Source organism: Lytechinus pictus, chromosome 10, assembly GCF_037042905.1.
Source record: "Lytechinus pictus isolate F3 Inbred chromosome 10, Lp3.0, whole genome shotgun sequence".
Lineage (NCBI taxonomy): Eukaryota > Metazoa > Echinodermata > Echinoidea > Temnopleuroida > Toxopneustidae > Lytechinus > Lytechinus pictus.
The window spans coordinates 9,456,071-9,475,204 of NC_087254.1; the positions used below are offsets into that span (position 1 = coordinate 9,456,071).

General features: G+C 38.5%; 1 protein-coding gene across 2 annotated transcripts; it reads left to right on the top strand.

Annotated features, from left to right (window-relative positions):
- The first annotated feature begins 2,426 nt into the window (after positions 1–2,426).
- Positions 2,427–18,207, top strand: LOC129269070 (abl interactor 1-like). 2 transcript variants are annotated; one of them, XR_010294779.1, is made up of 7 exons: positions 2,427–3,123; positions 9,362–9,529; positions 10,577–10,861; positions 11,268–12,180; positions 13,408–13,524; positions 14,102–16,611; positions 17,743–18,207. XR_010294779.1 is itself a non-coding variant. In XM_054906522.2 (6 exons), the coding sequence occupies exons 1-6, from the start codon at positions 3,016–3,018 to the stop codon at positions 14,263–14,265; spliced, it is 1,755 nt and encodes a 584-aa protein (XP_054762497.2). In that variant the 5' UTR covers positions 2,427–3,015; the 3' UTR covers positions 14,266–18,207. The 2 variants fall into 2 exon arrangements, 1 of the variants encoding a protein (XP_054762497.2); XM_054906522.2 differs by having other exon boundaries at positions 14,102–18,207.
- Positions 18,208–19,134: the final 927 nt, after the last annotated feature.

Here is a 19,134-nt window from a genome sequence, read left to right on the forward strand (position 1 = left end):
GGAGGGGGAGAAGGAGGAAGAGAAGAAGAAGAAAGGAGGAGAAGAGGACAAAAACTATCACAACTTTTTCCAATTAAGGAGAAGCAAATGAGAAAGGGGAGTATAGGAGAGGGTGGGTGTGCGTGAGAGACATGGGTGGAAATTCCAGGGGGGACTTTTTTTGTCTTTTATGATGGTAAAAAATACATCATTCAACATCAAAACATGTATTTTAGGACGAGATGACCTTACTTTTGGGATGCTAACCTCTTTTTTTTTGTGCTTGTCAAATTTTCCAGCCCCTTGTCCCCCCCTACCTTTTGGGAGAGATTTCTGCCCCTGATGCGGGCCCTGGTGAGAGAGAATGATTTGAAGAAGAAGAATAGAAAAGGGTGGAGAGCCTGGGAAGAGGAAGGAGAAGAAGTGTAAAAAAGGAATGAAAAGAGGAAGAAGAAAAAGGAGAAGAAGAATAAATAGATCAAGGAAGGGAATGAGAACGAAAGAGGAATGAGGAGGGGAAAAAAAGAGAGAATTTGGAGATGAAAAGAAAAGGAAGTAGAAGGGATGACGAAAGTAGGTATAGGGAGAGGGGTTTCCCAATGCCTACATACAAAGGATTTCTATGAAAGAGAATCGACAATGTGATGAAGGTCATTGAACACAATGTTAAAACTTCTTGATGGAAAATGGCCCACTGGGAGACACAACGATTTACACACTGTTAGAATATATATTTTCCATTAATGTTAGCAGTAAATGCTTCTACCATGGAGCTATTAATAGCTCTATGCTTCTACAATGCACAAAATGATATACATGTATAAACGGAAAGAGCTATTTTGTTATTTATATTTAATTGTAAGTAGGTGTTTCTGCATTTATTGATGAATAATAAATACAAGTTCACAATAATGTTAAAAAACGAAATACAAATCATCGAACAAATTACAAACGTGACATTTACATTACACAAACAATAGACTATTCATACGAAGAGCACAATAATTGAACGTAGTTGCAAAATAGCTGAGTAATTAATCTCAGCGTAATCATGTATTCTTTTGGAGAATAGTCATGTATTTCGCAGCAGGGGCGCGACATATAGAATCATTGAGGAGAATAATATAACAAAAAGTTCAGGAGAGTGACAGAAATTAAACACGCAAAACTACCAGGGAAAATATAATCAATAATAATGTTCCCATATAATTATGTCACGGTGTTATAGGATGTAGTGATTTTAATTAGATACAGGGAGCTAGAATGCCCCCCCCAAAAAAAAAAAAAAAGAGGATAATTTTGTCTTCAATTTGATATGCTTATTACCACTCCAGCGACTTTTAGCAAATAATGGACTTTGTTTTATGCGGATTAAGATCAATATCAAAGTCGACAGGTGACTAATCAGGGTCGAAAATACAGCAAAGTAAATACCAGTATGTTTGCTTTGAACATCTGTTTAATAATCAATAACTATAATGATTCGGCCTGTCAGGCAGACTTGGAGTACAAATCAACTTTAATACAAAACACTCATAAGCAGGGACGACGCCACGGGAGGGGGGGGGGGTCGCCCTTTATGTTTCAAGAAGAGGTGTTGTGGCTTATGCAGTGTACGCCTCTGGACTTTGAAGGTCCCGGAATCGAATCCCACTGCAGCACTCACGTCCTCTGGCAGGGCGTTTATCTACATTTGCCCCACTCTATATATATACCCAGGTGTATAGTAAATGGGTACCCGACAGGATGGAATTCATTGAATGCTCGAGCATCTGATGCTTGTTTAATTCTTCTCTTTTTATTGAAATCAATTTTTTGTATGACCATTGATCGATAAATTCTGAAACTTGCAAAATTTTAAGGAAAGTTGTTAGATCCGACAGGCCTTGTTGATCGAAAAATGTAGATGAACCCCCACGAGGCAAGGGAGGGAGGGGGCAGAGTGAGAGAGGGAGTGCATTGGGAGAATGATAGGTTTGAGCGAAGAAGTGGTCGAAATAGAATTTGAGGAAGACGATAAGAGGGACGAAGGTTGATGGTTTTTAACTGATAGACAGCAAAAAAAAAAAGAACGAAGGAGAGAAGTAGAGAAGGTGGGGTACGAGGGAGAGGGTGAAGACAAAAAATACACGATTACAGTCAAACTTCTGGCAATAGATAGATGAAGATGATGATTCAATAGGTTTTGGTGTAAATCCATCTCTCTACCCATGCAGGTAAGCTTATATATTTCGAAACATCACATTCAGGGAGGGGGGGGGCGGGGAGGGGTACGTGTCTCACCTTATCACCCATAGAAATTGGTAAGTCGTATAATAATTTTGCCAAAAGATTTCCATGGCAATCCCCCGGGCAATCCATTCGGACGGAACTCAAACCCCCTCAAACCACCAAAAAGACTATACAGTATAATTCTCTTTGTCTACTTCATTGAAAAAAAAAACCAGACTATAGCGAACTCCAACTTCCAAGGTGGAGAACTTTAATCGTGCTGCCCATCACACACGTGAGAACGCGAGGAGTACAGTTCACCTGCCGTGCTTTGTCATGGGATTTGAAGTATTTGTGCCAATGTGTACATTGCCCTTTCTTCCCGAGCAAATACCACCATTGCTCATTCGACCCTCGGTCCACCAAAGGGAGCATACGAAATGAAAGAAGCAGAGAAAAAGAGAGGAAGAGTTTATTGAGCGAGCACTCTAGAAACTGAAAGTCATCACCACCACCACCAGACTCTTGAAATTGATTTTTTTTTGGTAACAAATCTTTTGAATTGTGCTCTTTGGTCATTGCATGCATTGAGTGAAGTACTAGTACCGAATCATCCCCGTATGCGGACTCCTATTCGATTTAAAATTTGGAACACTGAATATTTATCAGATGAGCCAAGTTACGGGGACTACCACTGCCTGACGCCTGACACCATTATATATATTTTTGGGAAACTTTGGAATCTCCACCATTTTCAGCAAGGCATCGTGGGGGTATAAAGTGTTCGGAAATTCTGCTACTGGATTGAGTATAGATCTAGACACAATGGAGGTGACACTTGCAGAGGAGATTGAGAGCGGGAGGAAAACTTTGTTAGAGAACTGTGATAATTTGGAACAGATAGCAAACTACTGCGAGGACAACTATGTGAAGGTGAGTACATATCATGTTGTGCATATACTAACATAATTATAGTTGCCTCGTTCATGTATAAGACACATAATTACACGATTATCCTATGATATGATTTACTTAATCTACATGCACGTATGACTGTATCATGAAGCTACCGGCATCTGCTTAAATATCCTAGAACCTGGACAGTCGTATTGGGGTCGTATCACTATGATGAGTATATGATAAGTAATGTCCTATGTGACCCCCCGCGACTCTCTCCCTCCCCTCCCTCCCTCTTTATCTACATCTGGCCTCTCTCTTCCATGTCTTCATTCAATACATCGGATGTCTACCGATAATTGATGACATTAAATAATTGCAACAGAGATATATGCCTACATCTAAACCTGTATCGGCATATCATATGCACCATAATGCACCATGTGCATTAGCTGGTATATGAACCACCGTCAAATACCCACGGCGGGAATGCTATAATGATTATACATTTATACAGCAATTTCGCAACATCTATAAAATCATGGCTATAACTAATTGGTATGTGGTCCGAATTTAGGATATGAAAGGGAGGCAATAGCACCTAAAAATTTATGGTTATTCTAGTATCCAAAAGGGCTAGGGGTTATCAAAGGTCACCCATATCCCCATTTCCCCATCACCAATCGGCTCCACTGATTTAAGTCAAAAGGCATGTTGTTTGAATAGTATGGATAGTTCTTAAAGGACAGGTCCACCCCAACAAAAACATTGATTTGAATAAAAAGAGAAAAATCCAACAAGCATAACACTGAAAATTTCATCAAAATCGGATGTATGACATTTTTAAGTTCCGCTGCACAAAACACTTATATGCACATCCTGGTCGGTATGCAAATGAGGGGACAGATGACATCACTCACTCACTATTTCTTTTGTATTTTATTATATGAAATATTAAATATTCTAATTTTCTCCTCAAACAAAGTTTTATTCCTCCCTGAACATGTGGCATTACCATTGTTATAACATTTTATGGTTCAGTTAAGTTGGTCCTTGATGTCAAATAGGTAAAAATTGAAATATTGTATAGTTCAAACAATAAAAAACAAAAGAAATAGTGAGTGATGGACATCATCGACTCTTCCATTTACATGCCATTGAGTTGTGCATATAACTGTTTTGTGAAAAATAAGCGAATTCAAATTATAAGATGTCATAACTTCTTATTTTACATCCGATTTTGATCAAATTTTCAGCACTATGCTAGTTTGATTTTTCTCTATTTATTCAAGTCAGCATTTTCCTGGGATGGACTTCACCTTTAAGGTTAAAGCATAAGCATACTTTAAATGTCTTTGCAATATTGCACAACTTCAGAATGATTGATTAATACCATCATTGGATACAACAGTTTTGATATGTCATGGTGAATCAGATATACCGGCAGATATAGTATTGAAATGTGAACATGAGAAATGTGTTATATGTTGCTATTGAAGACTGAAGTAAACATAAAACAAGGGAGCAGAAAGAGCAGGCGAGATCTTGAGCTAATTCAATCGTCATGGCGATCGAGATTAAATGGGAAATTTTCAAATCCACACCAAACGACCCATATAGCAATAGCTACCAATCATATTTATGAAAGGTTATTACTTCTTTCTCGAAATGTGATTTTTCATTTTTCAGGCAGGCCACCCTGACGAAAAGAGGCGGAATGAGGTGCACAAACCACCAATGACTTGGATTTATGTCGGTGTTCTAATCACTAATATGCCTACACCTATATATTTTATACGATTTTTATCCAGTTACATACAATTGTCTGGAGTTGATTTACCTTTAATGTTTACTCACACATTTTAATTACATTAGATTGGCACATAAAACAGCAAATTAAACAACCACGCATGAGTGACACCAATCTATTAAATCTGGGTTAATTATTTACATTAATCAATGAATCACATCTCTGTATGTGTGTTTTGAGTTATTTTACCCTTGTGTCGTATATAGGGAATCAGTTGTGTTTGGGTATAGATAAAAATGCAAAAGAAAAATGAACGAATTCAGAGTATAACATTTTGTAATTTCCTAATATAAACTTGATAAACAGGCATATTTCAGGAACCGCTGTTCAAAATTTGGAATGAATACGAATATGCCGATATTTAGATTCTTATCATTTATTGTAACGTCTTTCAATATTAATGAATAATGGGGGAAAAATTGGGTCCATGTTTGACTTTTGATCAGACCAAGACTTTATAACCTGTACAACACTGCAGCATGCTTGTTGGTGATCTCCGCCCTAAAATTAATGTCACGAATGTTGAGGACTTTGAGATAAATGGCGGACAAATTATGAAGTCAACTATAGCCATCAACCAGTACGTAGTGTATGCGCCCAGGGCATGTGCTGAAATTGTGCCCCTTTGACACTCCGGTGTCGGGGGGGGGGGGGGTAATTGTCATTGAAATGACACCCTTCCACTATTTTATTGGGTCCTTTTTTTAATACGCCAATGCTACTTTGATTGTTCGTGAAAGTAAATTGCTAAAGGACGTTGCCTTCCATATTTCATTTTCATCCTCTATTGTTTTTCTAATTTGCTCACATTTTGCCTATTTTACGCCCCCTGAGAGTGATCCAGGGGCACAAGCCTCATTGTACCCAACAGATACGCTACTGCAACCAATCAAACATGAGCCAACTGTACAAGCCGGGTTTTCTCCAGTTTGCTGAAGATAATACAACTGTACTTTCAAATCAATAAATTTTGAATTGGTAAACATGGCACTACACGCATGACAAGATATGCCTTGTCGATAAAGAAGTAATACAAAATAATTATATGTTGGGGCCTATATAGCATGCTGCTATTTTTTTTTCAAATGCTATGTATCATGTTAGTTTGTCACAATGATAAGAAATCATTGTATCAGTGAGATTTGAAAATAAATTCAATTAAATTAAATTCGATATACATGTACGTATAGTGAATGGATGGCTTGTGATAAGAATCATATGCCCCTACTGGCCGAATCCATCTCTAAAGTGATACATTTTTATGTATAAGTCCAAACTCCAAAGGTTGACAGATTGCCTTTCTCCGAACACACTCTTGATACAATTTTTTAATTGGTTCAGTTTGTTTTTTTGTCATTGGAGATCACTTGCGTGCAACTGAGAGTGGGTCTTGGAGAGGGGGGGGGGGGCACTGGACCCAAAAGTTCACAGACCCGAGAATAAACAAAAAAGAAGGAGAAAAGTAAAGGAAGGGGGAGGGAATATGATACCATTGGTTTAAATATTATGTCAAAATCTGTCACAAGATTAGATTCTCGCTTTAAAAAGGCAAACTTTACATTCGCTCGCTTTGCCCGACTTTTTTAGATTAAAATTGTGCCCCATACGCCGCGCTGTGTCCCCTCAAAATCTATCTGGCTCATTTATAAGAGGTCATTGTGCATTATTGTGAATTCTTTTTAATTTCAGAGATGACCATTTTGAGACGTTTGACCTTTGCTCCTCCTTCGCCCCTCCCTGTAATAAACTCACAGACAAGGAAATGATTAGCTACATGTATGTTCTACAATCGGAATCAGATTAGGAATATACAACAAACATATTTTTTTGTGAACTTTTAGGGATATACAATGTATTTGTGATACTAAATGGAACCTTGAATGATTTCATTTCCTCCTTATCTTCAATTTTATTACAGATTTTATTGATAAAGATCAGCAGGATGGAAATACATATTGGGAATAATTTAAAGGGTAAACTGTAAGGGAAAATGTGATTAGAGAAAATAAGGAAGTATACACACAATAATTCATGACCGTGATGAAATTTCGAAAATAAATGTTTGGCTATGCAGTATAATATTCCCAGATTTCTCAATGAGATCTATATTGCCTTGCTGAAAATATCTACCGCTTTCTAATTCCTGATTAAAAAGAGTGATAATAGGGGGATGTTGTTGTTATTTTGCTATGAGTGGCCTAAAAAAGGAAGAAAATGCAAGACGAAGAATGAAGAGTAAAAGGAAGAAAGGTCTGGGGTCACGTAACTCTATATTTCTCTTATTATTTAATTGAAGAAGAAATATGTCATCAATCGTCTTGCCCCCTCCCCTCCCCTCCCCGTCTCTTTCAGATATCAAAATATCTTTGCGTTGCCTCTGTCATGTCTGTGGTATAATCAAATGGAAAGTAGCCTGCATGGCATCGGGTTTATGAGTGCCTTTATTTGTCTCTTTTCAAGCAGTAGTTTGAATTTCGGTGTCTTCTATATTTATTTTCATTATTATCATTATTATTATCATTATTATTATTGTTTTTTATTTTAATTGATTTTTTGAATTTGATTTACTATTATTATTTTGTTTTTAAAAATGTTTATTATTATTTTTTTTTATTATTATTATTTATTATTATTATTTATTTATTATTATTATTATTATTATTTTTTTTTTTTTGGGGGGGGGGGGTAAGTGAGAGGTAGACATTCTTTTGATTTCTATAAGTAAAACTTTCCGGAGGCTTCGTTAAATTTCTAGGTACAAGATATTTTATTCGTCTCGGCAACATAATCACAAAGAAATTTGCTTTCCACCGGTATAATGATAGCAAGACATGAATGAAAAAAAAAGACACAAACAAATAAAATACAGAAAGAAAGAAACAAGCAAACAAATAAAATACAAAAAGGAAGAATCATGGTAATAGGGTGTGTTTTTATTTATTTTTCAAAATAATGAATAATAAGTCGAATATATCGAATAGTATTTCACTAAAAGCCTACTTCTAAAGTACTGTGAAAGGTCATGAAGTATCAAAATCTTCCTTGCGACAAGTATATACATATGACCTGTTAAATAAGGGAGATATTTATTAGCAATTCTTCGTCCCCCTTTGCTACAACGGTTCTTTTCATCGCGATCTAATATCAACAATTTTTTGTTTACTAAGAACGAGCTTTGGATAGATAAGGTCAGGTGATCTTGCGTTTGATTAGAAATATAATTTTGCTTAAGTCTATAAATATTATAGGTCTATATTTACATAAGTTGCTGTCGTGACTTTAACACTCGGTGTGATTTAGAACTTTGATATTTGATTTGAACTTTCTTGACGTTGTCGTTAAAGGTCCAATGCTCAGATTTTACATTTGAATGTCCTTAATGAATTATACACTGTTTCCTTAATCCAGTTTCTCGATCTCAATAATTTTCTCCCGTTATCACACAAACGATTCTTCATATTAAGAATATGAACCCTTGACATTTTGTCTTGTTAAAAAGTGTAATTCTTGATCAAGAATGGAATGTTTGATATAATAAGGGTGATTGCAATTCGGGTGCATGAACGCTGGCTAAAATGTCCGAGTGTAACAGCCCTGGGAGTTGTGGAGTACGCATGCAATCCCAGCTTATAGTTAAACATTGATGAAGAGGTTCGAGGTTCGAGCCCTGGTCACGTCTTTCCGATTGTGACGTTAAAGGTCGAACACAGACGCAAATAACCATATGCGATTGATGTAGGTCTGTAAAAACCCAATCACACACACTTCCTTACACCTCACACCATCAACATTTATTTGCAACATTTATCTGCAGCAGCAGAAAAAAAAACTAAGATTTTTGAAAGCATTCTTCAAAATCGTTTGGCAATTGAGCTTGTCAAATCAGGGACTTTATGACGATTCGTGCACTGTAAAAACTGCGGTGTTAAAACTGACACCAGTTGGTGTTAATAGAGGACCACACCATGATGTGTTAAAATTACACACTAGAGAATAAAAATAACACCAAAGCGTGTAAATGTAACAACCAAAGGTGTTGTAATGACACCTATAGGTGTAAAACTAACACCACCAATTCAACACCGATGTAAAATAACTGTCTATGTACACCGGTTAACACCACAGTTTTTGCTGTGTGCATGAATGGTACATGACTAAGGGGACCGTTTCAAGACATTTGTCAGCATTGACAAGTTTTAATTATCCGACAGTTACCATGGTAACAGTGGGACATCTGTGCTTCTTAGCCAAACAAAATTAAGGGATATAGTTTTCGGGTTTATTGACAACTTGTCAAACGACAAATGTAAAATGAATAAATCGCAAAACCCCTAATGCCTCTCTTGTCTTTTTTTTACAAGCGTTAAGAATTTGATGAAGACAAACCTCACTAAATAATTCATATCATTCTTGTCTACCTCATTTTGCACTGTTATTCTCTTTCTTCTAAAATATAATTTTCAGGCAAAGGACAAGAAGGTGGCTCTGGAGGAGACGAAGAACTTTACGACTCAGTCGTTAGCCAGTGTGGCCTACCAGATAAACACCCTTGCGACGAGTATGCTTCAGATGCTAGATTGCACGGCAACGAAGCTCGGCGACATGGATTCGAACATGAATCAAATCAATCTGGTAGGTACAGAATCTTTCAAGTACCATCGACTTGACAAGGGCCCCGTTTCATAAAGACTTGTTACGATAACAAATGCACAATTTTCATAACAAAATTACTCTCAGCCAATTAGAATGAAGGGTTTCAGTAGCTTGTAACTGTACTTGCAAATATGTTATTATATAGCAAGTTTTATGAAACCGGCCCAAGATGTCGTCATTTCGGCAACCGATGATCACACAGATAACAGTACCCCAAAACGGCTATAGACATATCAAATCAATCAATCATTCAACCCTAGAGAGTCCTGCATTTTACTGTCGGATACGCCTCTGGAATGATCCGGATATCCGGGGACCTTTTCATGAAAACCGTCAGATCTGACCGGTCGTCATTATCCAACAGTTGCCATAACAGTCAGATTGTCAGCCAATCATAACCAAGGAAATTTGTCGGATCTGAAAGTTCTGTCCGGCGAGAAATTTTGATGAAAAGATTGCCAATTTCCTCGGGAACCCTTTTGAAAGGTCTTGTCTGATGTTTTATCCGACAGATACTATGGCAACAGTCCTAAGCCCGTGTTTCTTAGATTCGGCCAATGAAAACCTAGGAAAGTTGAAAGATTTGACAACTTGTCAGACGAAAGACGCGGCTGACGAAACGCACTCCAGGGAGCATCATTGATTATCATCATTATGAAAGGACTTGTCGGTCTGATTTATCCGACAGTAACAGCCAGACACCTGCGCTTTTTCAGTCAGTCAAAACCTAAAAAAGTTTTCAAGTGTGACTTGTCGTCAGACGAAAAAAAAGTTGATGAAATGATTCCTAGTATGCAGTATTGATTCCTTCGGAGCAGGCGCATTTCATGAAGAGTTTCGACAGTGATTTTTACGAACTCACCTGCCCTCAGCCAATCACAGTCATAAAAGGATTTCCAGTACCAACAACTGTCCGTGAAAATTGCTGACAAAACTCTTCATGAAACGACTCCACGTGAATCAACACTGCTTACTTGATAATTTTCATGAACATTTATTTTTCTAATTATCTATTCATCTTTTCAGGCCATAGACTTAAACAATGACCGAATCGCCCGACAGACTTTCAGGAGCTCCCTGTTGACACCAAAGGACCACACCCGATCCCGGAAGCTCACCAAACCTGATAACCCGCCGTCTTTCAAACAGGTGATCAAGTACGTGTCCACACCCGTCGACTACGGAAGCCTCGATGACGTCGGGCATGGTTTGAAATTTGGGCAGCCTTCGTCGTCACCCAGGGGGTCGAGATCGGGCTCGTTGAGGAGTGAATCAAGTATCGGATCGGGGAAGAACAGCTTGAGACAGAAGGTAATGAAGGAACGACAAATTTGACGGATAAAACTGGCATGACGGATGAGATGGGAAGAATAGGTGGAGGAGAAGAAGCAGAGGAAATAGAAGAACAAGATGAATAAGAAGATGAAGAAGAAGTAGAAGAAGAAGTAGAAGAAGAAGAAAAGTGGAAAAGGAAGAAAAAGAAGTTGAAGAAGAAAAAAAGGGGAGGTGATGATAAGAGCTGATAAATTTTCTTTCGATTGAGCCTTTTTGTTTTTTGATCAGAATATTTTTATTTATTATTATTATAATTTTTTTTCATTTTTTTTTTTTTGGGGGGGGGGGGGGATTGGTGAAATTTCAACTGGAATGTGCAGGGAATTCCTATCAAGAGTGTATGCTTAAATATACATACGATTGATATTTGGTTTCATTTCAGAGTTCCAAAAAGAGCGTACGATCACCAATCTCAATCCCATCGCCAACACCTTCCACAAACTCGCTGCAGCCGCCAGTATTCACCCATGAGATGTATCTGGACAACAGCTTCCATTCTGACAACTCTGATCGTTTACCTCCGCCGCCATCGCCACCGCCATCGCCACCGCCACCTCCGGCTCCATCTTCCTTCCCTCCCTCTCCCCACCAAGTATCCGATGGCCAAGATTCGGTAAAGAATCAAGAAGAACAAGGCATCAAGCTGGCGTCACAACAGCCACCGAGACCAACGTCGCTGATGCTGTCCCAATCCCCGTCTCCCCGTTCACCAAGTTCAGGTTCTGCTAATAATTCGAGCCATATGCTGAACATTCCTGGTGACGAAAGGTCCTCGAGGAGCCCCGGTAAAACGCGGAAGGCCACGGTGAGTCGGAAGGCTAGCCGATCACCCCGACCAACCAGTAGACCACCACCGCCACCATCGGAAGCACCACCAACGGCATCACCATCAGCGTCGGGTCATATCATGTCATCAGAGGCATCGAACCCTCTCTACTTCTCGGAATCAGGTGCCAGTTACCCACCTCCTGCTCCGGCTCCTACACCAAGCGATGGCCCAACGTCTCCACCAATAATTGGTGGACCGCCACCACCACCTCCTCCACCGCCACCCATTGGTGGTGTAAAGTCACCATCCATTAGCAACCACCAACAGCAATCCATCCCGTCGGCGGAAAAGAAACCACCAGCCCAGGCAACCATGAACTTTGCAGATCAACTCAAGCAACGGTTGGTGAAGCTTGAATCAGGCAAGGAGGCTGGAGGAGATCAAACCCTTGAAACAAGCAAGAAACGAGATGAGCCAAACAACAATCGTCCAGTCTATAGTCAACCGCCACCTACGACAGCAGTTGGTAAGAGTCGATCTTATTTTTTCCATTCTCCAATACAAACTTTCGTCTGAGAAAGCATGCACTGACTTTTTCAGTTTGTTCATGGTGGTGCTACAAAGAGTGACCGATGCTATGATATGTTTTAAAATTCTACTCAGCTGTAGTTATAAAAAGATGGGGAACGGGTAAAGAAAACAGAATAAAGAGCATAGAAATGAGAGGCTTGAGCCCGGGGGGCGGGGGGGGGGGGCACTTCCATTGACGAGTGGATACCATGCGCGACCACGGGGTCTCGAAAAGCACCCTAAACGCGTATTTTCCATGTTCTGAAAATGCACCCCTTAACAAGTATTGGCGTCTGAAACCCTACCCTTAACAAGTATTGGAAACAAAACTATACTCTTGGCAAGTATTCCCTGAAATGAACCCCTAAACAAGTATATTTTAATGTTGTGTCACGGGTCCGTCGGTCGTCGGTTTTACCTAATTTACACACCATTTGGTTTAGTAAGGTCCCACCTTCCTCACCTCGCGCAATTCGGGACTCTAAACACGTAGTGTTGGGGCAAGAGGACATCCTTTATACAACATTTTAATTTTGTTTTATCATCCCCGCAAATGTGACCCTAAACACATAGCTTTCCTAGCGAAATAGATACCCTTTTTTCATTATTTTTGTGTTTTTGACACCCTTATCACGTTACGTACGTAACGTGCCCTCTCTTGAAAAAGACATCCTTTTTACGTGTTTTCTTGGTCGCGCATGGTATCCACTCGTCAATGTAAGTGGCCCCCCCCCCCCCCGGGGGCTTGAGTTGTGTAACTTTATATTACACGAGTTGTGTCTTTATATTACACTTGTTCAATTGGAAAAATACGTTACCTTTAGGTTGTCTTGGATCCCCCTTTCAAAATACCCTGTTATCGCTCTGTCGTTTTAGCTCGAGCTGCCACTTCCAGCACTCAGTGCATTCAAGCAATTATTTCTACCGGGGACATATTCACCTCCGTCCTCACTTGGGTTAAGTGCAGCACAATGTGGGTCAAGTTCTTGCTCTTAAATGAAACCAGAGCATGGCTAGGATTCGAGCCCACAAAGGTCAGAACCGCAAGGCTTCGAGGCCCCCAACGTGATCGACCTCGATTTTGTTTTGCTTGTCCTATTCCTAAAAAAAATCTTTACGAGTACTGAAAAAATATCAACTGTTTAAAAAATTCATATTTTATTCTTTTATGGTACTCTTATAGAACGTAACCCTGCTACCGATTTCAGGTCGGCAGATGGTAAAGTACTGAATGCAGACAGAACTGAATTCATCTCCCAAGAAACACCGAAATGGGCGCCATCCGAGTTCTTATGGAAAGGTATCGTTGATATGTCTGACTCACTCTTCTCCCTCTTTTACCGTGGTAGTCTATTTTCTCAAATTTATTCATTATTTCTTTGTTTTTTATTAGACATCTTAACTTTTCCTCAACCAATAATCTACACTAGGAACATCTTATTTATTTCCGTTCCTTTCTTCCTCTACAATAATATATTTCCTCTTTACCTCTTTCATTATCATTTTTTTTTTTTGGGGGGGGGTCAGCGTTTCTTCCCGCTTTCCTCCTTCTCCTCTGCCCCAGCCTCTCTCTCCATTGTCTTACTTTTTAAGTGTTTATATAAAAGACTCAACGACTTGCCACCCGGTTCTTTTCGCAGAACAAACATATCTGTCTTAATCATGTCATCAAAACCAAGAGGGGCGGAGTGCAATCGCATTTTTGCATGCGCATCATGTGCAAAATAACTATCCGGTTGAGTTTGACATTTTCTTGTATTTTTTCTACGATCGAATTCGGAAATTAAGGATACCTTTCCTGAACAATAAAGTCAGTGTTCAGATAATCTTACATTCTGATTAACGATTTTTTAAAATTGTCTTTACCTTTTATTCAGGTGTGGCGCTCTTTGACTACAAGGCGATGAACGTTGACGAGATGACATTCAAGGAGGGTGACGTCATATACTTGACTCATGATTTCAAGGATGGATGGCTAGAGGGTGTGTGTAATGGCTACCGGGCGATGGTACCGGGGAACTACGTCGGGCAAATGCCCTAGCAATGATGGCATTCAGTCAGACGATGACCCTGTACGATTCATCTGCAGCAATGAAAAGACAATCAAGAAGCTTTCAATCCAAGAGTTTTTCCACAGATTAATGTTTCATTTCTTAACTGTTGCCAATCAGAGGATTTTTGAAAGGATCTTATAAGGGAGCTTTTGCTCCAACGCCCCACGACGGATTCAAGAACATAGAAAATGTATCGTCAAATGCCCTTCGTTACAATGAACAACCAAGAAGTCTTTATCGAAAATAGGTGAATCAAAACAGCAGTTTTGTTCTGCGTCTCGTAACACAAAGTTTAGCGATTAATCGTACGCTTGATATAGTCAATGCAATCAATCGTAAAAGAATGTTCGACGGTGATTGGTAAGCTTTGTGATATACGGGCCCCTGGGCCCCGTCTTACAAAGAGTTACAACTGATCCGGTCAACCACAACTATGGAAAGCAAGCAACGTCAACATCTGAAATGCATGTTTGTTCAAAATATTTTCTAACTATGATGTACATTCATACATGCATGGTTTTCTTGAAAATTCATTGTGCTTCTTTTTGTTTACAAAGAACATTTTTCAAATTTATCTTTGTAAGACGGGGTCCTTGAGACTGGACAAACAACATAATTTGCAATATTTCGTCAGCTCCGAACAAAACTTATTATCTTATGTTGCTTTCACAAAGAGGCTCAAGAAATGTCATGGCAGGGGCAGGAGTCTTCAAGTTTACTATTTAAAAAAAAAACCTTGCATTTCCAGCCATTCCTCATATCTATTCTCCTACCATCCGGATTCAACTCCTATTTTCACCCGGATCCGGATATATTTGGATAATGGACATACTGTATAAATTCGCAGCGCGCGGTTATATAGCTATCATACTCTTCACATGATTTTTAGCTTGAAATAAAAGTACTTTAAATGTATTTTATTGCAAGCTTCTATAAACACCGATATATACTGTATATTTGAATTGCATTCGCATTGTATCATGGCCGACGTGCTTTAAAGTTTTTTTTGGGGGGATGCCAATCCTTGCAATCATTGGAACTTGGCATGACATACCGTAGATGTCGCTCTTTTGAAATATGCTTCGAACAGAATGGGCAATTTAGAATATTAGGTACATTATGATGAGGCTAGCCTATTGTTCTAAGCAGACGGGAATCAGATACAAAACTTGGATACACGCCGTACGCAGGGGGCGCGGAACGACATTCAAAGTGTCCATTTTTTTCCATTTTCTACATTGGAAAAGCACCCTTCCGAGATTCACGGCTATTGTCATGGACAGAACTCAGAGGTTAGACTTTCTGTTTCTGTTTGTTTCTGTTTATGGTAACTCCCGTGGGAACTCGACAGGAGTAAACGCCAAGCTGGTGCTATAACCAAAACATTTTACGTCTAGGTTAATCAGTCATAGTGGCTGACGTTATGAAAGGACAGATATTACTCCCGGGTCTTTTCATTAAAGTGGAGACAACGGCAGTGGGGATTCGAACTCAAAACCTTGCGATTATGAGTCCAAATGCTCTAACCACTGGACCACATGGCCCGACTTCTTGTGCCAGGAATGGAATGTTGTCAAGCCAAAAACTCAGATAAAACGACCGTTCACTTTATATATACTGTATACATTAAAAAATTAATTAAAAGGAACAAATATTTTGGGAAAATGCGTCTGACCGATACAAATTGGCAATATTAATCAAATTCTGGTATAATAATAAAAAAATGTTGATATTGATTGTTTTGTCGGTCGGATATAATATACATTTTTTCACCACGTTTGTTACGTTGGTTATTCGGGCCAATCTTTTTTCAGGGGTAGAATGGGGTTGGGGCCCACTGGTCATGCTGGCAGAGCAGTTTTAGAACCGAAATTGCTTCGCAAGATGAATAAAGGATCTGTCTCAGCTTGCTCAAAGTGATACTTGCCATGCCTAGAACGGGATCCCATCTTACAAAGAGATATGATTGATCCGATCAACCTCAACTATTATGGAAATCCATCATTGTCATAATTTTGCAACATAAAATTTGCACAATGTAATTTGTAAACAAACACTGAATTGTCAAAACAAAATCACTGAATGTATGAACATTACATCATATCTAGAAAATATTTGGAACAGACATGCATTTAAGTTGTTGGTGTTGCTGGCTTTCCATAATTTGGATATTCTGGTCAATCGAAACTCTTCGTAACCGAGACGGGGTACAGATCGCAATTTGAAATGCTTTTCTTCCAAAATATATAATGTGAAACCATGATAAATCACATTTTTCAATGTTTTTTAAAGATTGTTTTTCGCATTGTGTAAATTTTGTATCTCTGTCAACAGTGGCGTACCGTGAGTCACGGCATTGGGGGGGGCACCAGCAAAATTTTTGAGTCACTTAGTGAGCGCGCAAAGCGCGCTCAGTTGCCAGGTATACTGACCTAATAGGGACATTTTAAGGACAGTGCCATTAAACGGATATGTATCTCACTGCTCAAATAATGCGAGCGCGAAGCGCGAGCTGAACATTTTTTATATGCAGACCAAAAAAGGACATTATATGCAAATTTTTGTAATCATGATACATACCTGTCTCGCTCAACAAACAATGCAAGCGCGAAGCGCGAGCTGAATTTTTTTTTTAATATTGACCCCCAAACAAGGACATGTTAAGGACTATATTTTAGGAATCCATTAAGAGTATACATATCTCACCATAGTCATCTAATGCGAGTGCAAAGCGCTTGCTGATTTTGCTACATCTAAACACATGAAGCACTTTTTGTAGTCATTGTAATCATGATAATACGCATCTCACTCATGAAATATTGCGAGCGCGAAGCGCGAGTTGAAAATTTAGGATATTCAGACCTGAAGAGAGGCATTCTAAGGCCTGTTTGTAAGAATTCACTAAGACCATACGATACGTATTTCACTAAGCAAATGATGCGAGCTGAAAATTTTTGATATTCAGATCAGAAAAAGGGACATTTTAAGGACCGATTTTTAGGAATTCATGAAGAGCAGACATATCTCACCAATCTACTAGTGCGAACGTAAGCACGGACAGGAAATGTTTTATATTAACCCCTTAAAATGGGGCAATCACTTTAAGTAGTCATGAAAAAGAACCATATGTCACTACATAAAACAATAATAAGTCGAAGTGCGAGGAAATATATTTGGTGTATATTGACTTAAAAACGTTAAACAGACAATGCGAGTACCGGGAACAATGAAGACATCTAGGCCTGAGCAAAATAAAGTTATGAAAAAATGTTTCTTATGTATTATAACATAACATTATTATAAAATAACATTATAATGAACAATAATTTCTTCATTCCCACTACGTTTCTCTTCCTTTCTCCCTCTTTTTATCCTCTTCCCCGTTTTTTTTTTTTTTTTGGCCAGCCGATTGGGGGGGCACGTGCCCCCCATGCCCCCCCGTAGTTACGCCACTGTCTGTCAAGTTGGATCAGTAAAATAGACGAATAAAAGTTTGTTTTGATTCATTATCATTGTTTATGTTTCCAAGTGAGGCAACGTTGTATGTTGATATACTTTTCTATTTGTCTTCCATAGTCTTCAAACAGGAAAATGTGCGATTACCACAATTGTGCCTTTTTACAGTTATGTATTTGAAATATTTCCTTTTCAAAAGGAGAACTGATCAAAATATGATTAGAAGTTGGAGCAGTTGATAAAATCTTCGTTATTGATTTATTGTATTTCCAAAAATTCCTCTCCTTTGTTTTGTCATGCTTTCAGAATCCTTCGGTTAAATACTCTGATGACAGTGCATATTTAAAAGCCTAAATAGATGGTATCTGTATATATCTTGCTATTTCCATATTTAGTTCAACATATCTGTTTATCTGAAGAAAAATAGTTTCATTCAGTGAGATTAAATTCCTATTTACAATAAATATTTGAAATGTGAGTTTCCTTTTCATATATTTATCGTCGGTCAAATCACGATTGACCTTTAGTTGTTCAAGTTCAATTTTTAGTTTCATTTCCATTTCCATCAATAACATTACAAGCAAATACACATCAGACATATATAAACAAATACAAATGAAATATGGTTACAATGATTACAAATCAACTACAAATTCCAAAACAATTTGTTAAAATATGTTTAACAAAATCTTGCATTGAAATGAGGGGATCCACTAAAAAGCATTGCTTGTATAGCGTGGATCCCTAAGATAATAATATATTAAAATAGAATAATGGGAATAATAATAAGATGATGAGTAAAGGCGAGAAATAATAATAAGATGACAGAGGAATACGGGACCATACTAAAACATAAAAGAAAACAAACACATGACGAAAAATAGAGGGGAGAGAGAAGGAAAAAAGTACTGAAGGGGGAGCGACAGAGGAAGAGACTGAGAGGGCAAAGATGAGTAGAGGGAGAGAGACAGAGAGGGTGAGAGGGAGGGAGAGATACACACACACACACACACACCATGATATGGAGAGAGGGTGGAGAGAGAGGGGGAGGGTGAGAACAAGGAGAGTGCAAACGTGGATGAAGGAGAGTGTGACTTAATAGCGTGCTTAGACAATTCTTAGAAATATACAAACTAATTAATTACTTTGGTAAGACAGTAACAGCAGTATTTTAGTTTTCTCTTGAAGGAGTGGATAGAGGGGGCCTGTTGAATATCTTTATGGAGGGAATTCCAAAATTTTGGGCCGGTGAAAATAAAAGTATTTTGATCAAAACGAGTTCTTAGGATAGATATATAGGTAGATAAAAGTTATCGGCTTGTCTAGGATACCTATGAAAAATGTTATTTTGAGAAAACATAAGTTGGAATGCAAAAGGAACCATACTGTTCTTATACATG